This window comes from Chaetura pelagica, unplaced genomic scaffold, assembly GCF_000747805.2.
Source record: "Chaetura pelagica isolate M959 unplaced genomic scaffold, ChaPel_1.0 scaffold425, whole genome shotgun sequence".
Lineage (NCBI taxonomy): Eukaryota > Metazoa > Chordata > Aves > Apodiformes > Apodidae > Chaetura > Chaetura pelagica.
Window position 1 is genome coordinate 3,278,726 of NW_009953205.1, and position 6,739 is coordinate 3,285,464.

General features: G+C 38.6%; 1 protein-coding gene across 1 annotated transcript; it reads right to left on the reverse strand.

Moving 5' to 3' along the window:
* Positions 1-333: 333 nt before the first annotated feature.
* CNEP1R1 (CTD nuclear envelope phosphatase 1 regulatory subunit 1) lies at positions 334-5,242 on the reverse strand. The gene is made up of 6 exons (XM_009997476.1): positions 5,209-5,242; positions 4,768-4,839; positions 2,625-2,698; positions 2,067-2,176; positions 1,875-1,929; positions 334-1,586 (listed from the first exon to the last, which is right to left on the reverse strand). The coding sequence occupies exons 1-6, from the start codon at positions 5,240-5,242 to the stop codon at positions 1,545-1,547; spliced, it is 387 nt and encodes a 128-aa protein (XP_009995778.1). The 3' UTR covers positions 334-1,544.
* Between the last annotated feature and the right edge of the window lie 1,497 nt (positions 5,243-6,739).

The window sequence follows — 6,739 nt, forward strand, 5'->3', positions numbered from 1 at the left end:
CCCCCCCAGCCCCGTCCCCCCGGCAGCAGCAGCGCCCTACGCCTGCGGGCGGGCAGACACCAACGTGGGTGCTTCCCCAGGGTCAAAACCTCAAGCAAGGTCAATGTTGAATGAAACAATTTCCTCAAACGGCACTTACAGAGAGGCAGGATTGACCTGTAGGATGGAAAACTGGAAGGACTTTCCCTCTGGTGTCAGTATCTGAGATTATAAGAACCACATCAAATATTGGGAATGTTGGTCCGATACTAAGTTAGACTTGAGCTATAACTTCTGAAGTTCTTCTGTGTTCATCTGAGATCTGTATTTGCACGGCACAAAAGAAGATAACATCTCTTTATACAAAGAATTTATTTTACACACATTTACCTACAAAATATACAGCAGTTAAAAATAATGGATGGGCAGAAGAATTAATGGAAAAATGACAGGAGACATTTCTCAATGTCTCAAATGACAAGGTTACATCAATAGGCTGCCTCTAAAAGCCAGTCTACCTTGTAGTAGGAGTTAGGAAGTTTCAACAGCTTTGCAGTTTTAGTCAATTAAAAGAGTCTGAAACATTTAAAAAGGCACCTTGAACAATTTAAACTCTTAAAAGCCTTTACAATTTTAGCTATTCAAAAGTTACACTTTATGCATATCCACACCTTGTTTTTAACACTCTGGATAACAAGCCCTGTTATTTTATTGTGGCACTCTGCGTTTTCTTCACCAAATCTTAAGTCACACATTTGCAATACTAGTTTCATATTCGGACTATCACAGCATAAAAATCCACTCAGAATGGTCATGTGGACTTGAGATACAGTACAACCTTACAACCAGGAAGATACAGGCATATTTAAGACAATCTTTAAATTATTAAAATCTTAAAATAGCAGTGTTGTGAACCAGATCAAACAAGGAGCTACAGATGACCACAGCAAAAGTGGTTGGTGGACTATACATACAACTTGACAACTGGGATCCTTGATACATTTGCAAAGTTCTTAAACAGTAAGACCAGTTTTCTCCAGCACAGACAGTCTTTCTGCAAGCCTTTTTAACCTGTTAGTGACCAGGAGACGAGGACAGCTGTAATGAGTAAGTGTGCTAATAAAACATCATGGGAATGGTAAATGTTCCGTTCAATACTGTTCATGAGAACGAAAAAAATCCATACAGCAAATATTACTTCTTTTCCTGAACGTTGGCAATGATCTGCTATTTACAATAGCTTACAAAGACACATAACACAAATGAGGTTTGATTTTCAAGTTCAGCGTCATAGCTGATTAACATACTTCACCTGTATGTTCTGTTTGAGCTGAAGTAAAAAAGTGACACTAATACTGAAAAAGAGGTAATCAGAAGTAGCAAAAGCACTGATAATATGATAACAAAGAATTTGGATAAATATTCAAGAAAGTAATATTGCACACTTTCACTGTCAACTGTGTAAGACTTTCACTCCCAGGCAGTGACAACCAGTCCTGTTTTTTTGCTGTCATACTACCTTTTTGGTTTCCATGGCAGTGGAAAAAACTGAAGGAAGACAGCCCTTATTGAACATGAGGCCTAGGTTTCAAAATTAATTTTCCAGTCTGCAAGAGAGGAAAATAAAAAGTTTAAACCTGAAAGGTGAGCCCAACAATTGCACTTCCAACTCAAGTTTACCAGCTAGGTTTAAAATAACACACAGAACACAAATAAGTATTCTACATTCCAGCTTTACAGACATACTGATTTTTTTAAGGTGTATAAAAACGCTATTCAGGAAAAAAACCAACAAACTAACAATAAACCAAAACCAAAAAACAACACGTGTGTCTTTTCAAATTTCTTGCATTTTTTAAAAAACAAGGTTTAGGCAATGAAGCACTAACACTTACATCATCACAGGACATGTTATATTCTGCCAAAACAGTTCGACATCTGGCTGCTATACTGTGTGGACTGTGTCAAGGAAAGCAGCTAACAACTGGGCAGAGAAGTGAAAACTGAAAAAGCAGTATTAGCATAGGCTTCAATAACAGCAGTTAACTACAGCACTTGTAAGCTGTCAAACAGCAATTGAAGGATACATTGATGGGGCCACCACTCTTTTATGTATTCCAGCAAAGAACAAGCCTATTAGGGTAATACAGCTAATTGTGAAAAATGGGTGATTCCAAAGTGATGTGAAAAATGACACCTAGGAAAGAAATCGGATTAGTCCCACTATATAATTTTTAAAACATACAGAAAGTTGCTGCCTAGTTCCCAAAAATACCCAAGAACCCACAAAAAAAAACCCAAACAAAAAACCCGAACCCTGCACTTAACCATTTCTAAGTACTTGTAAACAATTCTTTAGATAAGCATTCGAGGTGTAGCATTTTGGTAGGAATATTCCTAGGATGTATTCCACAACAATTACAAACAACTTGAGAGCTTAACTAAAAATGATCTCCCAGTTCCATGGGAGAACCACCCACCTTTAGCCATTCGGTTTTCAAGACCATGGAATGGTTTGGATTGGAAGAGACCTTAAAGATCATCTACTTCCAATGCCCTGCCATGAGGGGCTGCTGATACTACACCATGTGACTGCAACACCAAGCTATGAAATGGGCTACATTTGGGATTAGCACCATCTTTACCTTTTGTGTCTCCGGGTCTATTAACCAGTTCCAAGCACCAGTTGCTGTGCAGACTGATACCACTATAAGAATCACTGATAAAGAGAAAAATTAAAGTCAGACAATATACCTTACTCCTAATAAACAGCATTTATTTTTCAGCAGTAGCTCTTCAGTATTTATGTCTTCTCCCACTTTTGAGGGAAGAAAAGCTTCTGCTTGGAAGGCATAAATGAAAATAGGCAAAGAAATGTCTATTATGTGAAGACATAAAGATCTGTATAAGTGTCCTGGAAAGGACAAGTAGGTATCAAAATCTAAATTCTGTCAAGTAAAAACGTCCTGATGCTTTGAAGAAATGAAAGTTTCTAAAATAACACGGTTAGCAAAAATACAAGTTGGAAGACTGGAGTAAGAGTTGTCCCAAATGTTCAGTGTGCCACTTGAACTTATGCAGCCTGGGCAACAGAAATGCAGCCCATTAAACTGCAGAGCAGAACAAAAGCTTCTATCCCACTAGCTCTTCTATGTACAAAAAGCCCAAGGCAATAGCACCAGCAGTTTCAGTGGCACATCTCAGCTGTGTTATGCTCCCCATAACAATGAACATGATTACAAGCAAGGAAAGCCAACATAAAGAAAAAACCCACAAAATTTAAATAGGACTCAGAAGGCACGTTAGCACTATCACAAGTTTAACGAACAACCCTACACATCCAGACTTGTTAGAAAAAAGAATCAATTCACTGTAAATGGATAATGCTAGATACATATTAGAGTAACACATGATGCTACACTGATTTTGAGACTACCAGTAGTTGGGGGTCGGGGGTTGATGGAAAAAGAAAACAGAATAAATGTAAAGGTAGAGAAAGCTCATACTTTATTGCACACCCATAAAAAGCCTTGCACCATTTGTTGGGCATTTGGCTGTTCTGAGTCTTTTCTTACTCTTCTCAGCCTGAAGTTCTGGATGCAAATAAAGTCCTTTACCAGGAGGAAAAAAAAAAGGAAAAAAAAAACAACCCAAAAAAATAAAACACAGAGTTATCACTGTTTAGGATCATAAGAAAGAACCTCAAAACAAACCCTAGATATTAAAAAGTACTTTCAGGTTCGTAAGACTACTATAACTTACTATTGAGTTGCATATTCCTTCCTGATATTACAAAATTCAAAATAAATACTTTTTTCCAGGATAACAGCATGAGAAGTTCACATTGGGTTAAATACCCTATTATAATAAAAGTTAAAAGTCCCTCTTTTACATGAATTACAGAACTAGCAAAACAAGCAGATAGGAAAAAAAAGTTAGCCCGTGAACACAAGACAAGTTATGCAAACCTCATTTAAATATGTTTTGAAGTTTCAACTACTTTTTTTTAATTATGCCTGACAGTAAACAACAATTCTGGAAGCCAAATGCTACAGCAAGTGTGAACCAGTTGGGCAGATTTGTTTACAAATATCTGCTTGCTTCCCAATTGCTCTAAAACAGGGGGCTTATGGTGGAGGGGGGTGTTTTGGGGTGGGATGTGGGGTTTTTTGCTTTTTATGTAGTGATCCCTCAAGTTCTTTCCTTTGAAATCAACTTACTGGGCTCTAGGGAGAAAAAATGCTATTTTATATGTTGAAAAAAAAAAGGTCTGCATTCTTTGGGTATGGAAACAACAGAATCTTGTAACAAAAAGCTGTCTACTTCCAGCATGTACCCATCTCAAAGTTGGCAGCACATCTGCAGCATTTTTCTCTTCCCCCCTTCTTCAAACTTCTGTGTTAGAACAGAGATAAGGACATTCTGCCATTAAGGCACACTGCTGTTAACTTTTTCACCTTCAATTTCACAGGGACTATCTAACCCTATCAAAAAAACAAAACAAAAACCAAACTAGAACAGAAACAAAGAAACCAGTCCCAACTATTTCCAAAATAATTCAGCCTTGAGCCAATTCAATCTTGACCTCATTTTTCAAACTCTGGCTAAAGTATTAGTTTGGTATCCTGCATTACCTTGTTGCAGAGTATTTGAACATATGCCACAGAGATTTTAAACAGAGTTGAAGCACAGATTTTTGCTTGGGCAAAAATAAATCAAAGGTACACACTGGTTAATCTAAAAAGCTTGAGAGACAATCCTATTTATCCCTTGGAACATCAAACTTACTTCTCCAACGTCCTGTAGCTGGTTGCAAACATGCAATATATTCAGTAAGTCTTCTTTCAAAAGCTTTGAGATCTGGGGAGGATGTATATAAAGCATAATTAGATCTTTACCTATTTAGTAAAATTTTAATATAAAAGATAAAAGGAATTCACTTTTCCTCTGTGCAAACTAATTTCTTACAGGCAGAGAAAAGCAATGCAATGATCATTTAGATGTAATAAAAGCACAGTCAAAGTAGCTTCACACAACTTTAGCTATAAAGTCCAATGATGGAGTCACACTAAATGCAAGAAACACTCCCACTTACAGAAAAGAAAATTGATACACTTGAGAAATCAGAGTATTTTAGACATATTTAATAATACAGTTAGATTTGGAATAGCTTAAATAGCCCACACACAGAAAAAAAAACAACAGATCACATTTTTGAGTATTAAGTACATGAGACTTTGTCTTGTAGACAGTTTGGTGCCATGATACACATACACACACACGTAAAACCTCACAGCAAACACTAACCCAACAACCTCAATTATTTTTTCTTTTTCTTTTTATTAGATCTTTCTTATTGCCATAGTTCTCCCAAGGGTTTTCCACTGAAATTACTGTTAAATGTGGAGGAGAACTTCAAATTCATACTTTAATTTCTTTTTAAAAAATCCAAGCAAACAAAACTTAGCCATCCACCTCAGGTTTGTTTACAAGGCTCTGTTTCATCTGAAAGTCTATGTTAAGATTTAAACTTCTGTTCAATAAGGTAAATAATTTACAATATTCCAGTCAAAGCTAGAATTCTACCTGGAGTTAAGTTTTTATTAGCATAAACTTAACTGTCAGCTAAAGTTTTTCAGTTACCATCACACTGATTTTTTTTTCTCCTTCAACTTGCAACTATTACTGAATTATTCACCATAATAAAGCAATTTAAAAATAAGATTAGAAGAAATGTACCTATTTTGAACATCACCAATGCAGTCTAGCAAACTGTAAATTTACTCCTAGGTGTTTTGCAGGTGAATTCATAGGGGAAGATTACAGCATCTTGATTTCAGCCACAGAACAGTTAACTAGTCTTAATTACTGCCAACAGCCTGGTAGTTATGGCCTGTCCTCCACCTCCCTTCTGGGGAAGCTAAGCCACTGCCAGCAATTAAAGCTAATTAACTGTTCCCTGACTAGCACAAACCCTTACAACTAGTCACTGAAGTGAGAGGGGAAATGTGAGGCATCACATGAAAACCTGCTATTTGAGAAACAGCACCGTTGAGACAAAAAAATCAAGCTATTGATCACAAAGTCATCAAGAAAACTCTCAGATAACATAGACAGCTAAAAAAAAACAGGAGAAAAAATCCAAAACTATTTCAGAACACAGGAACATCAAGCTTTAACTTATTTTTGGATATCCACGTTCTAAGAACCCCCTCTGAGTTGATCACTTGGGGCCCTGGCAGCTGTAACTAGCAAAGCACAGCTCTCAGGGCCCTGCAGCTTGTACACACAGAGCAACAAAGCCACGATGACAGCGGCCCAAAAGCTGACACTTCCACCTCTAGTAGCTGCTACAAAGCACCTGCTAAGTCTGCACTTACAAACGCACTTTACAAATCTCCACCAGTCTTACTTCGGGTCACTAAAAAGCTCCTTTCAGGGTTCTGACATCCTGCAAACTACAGCTTGCAAGAACTTGCAATCCAAGCCAGCGGGGCCACTTGAGGTCACGCTGTTCAGAGGCTGGAGCAGCCCCGGCCCGGAGCAGCGCCCGGTGTGCGGGACGGGCTCAGCCGCACCCAACTACTCACGCAACAACGCAGGAGCGGAGCTGCAGCCCCCGCAGCACAGACTTGATTGAGCTGAAGTCGAGAAGCCTCACCGAGAAGCGGCAGCGAAAGGGGAAGCCCACCGGGCAGCTCCCTCCTCCCAGGGCTGGCGGGCCCGCACCCAGCCCCGCAGCGCAGGCCTTCCCCGCGGG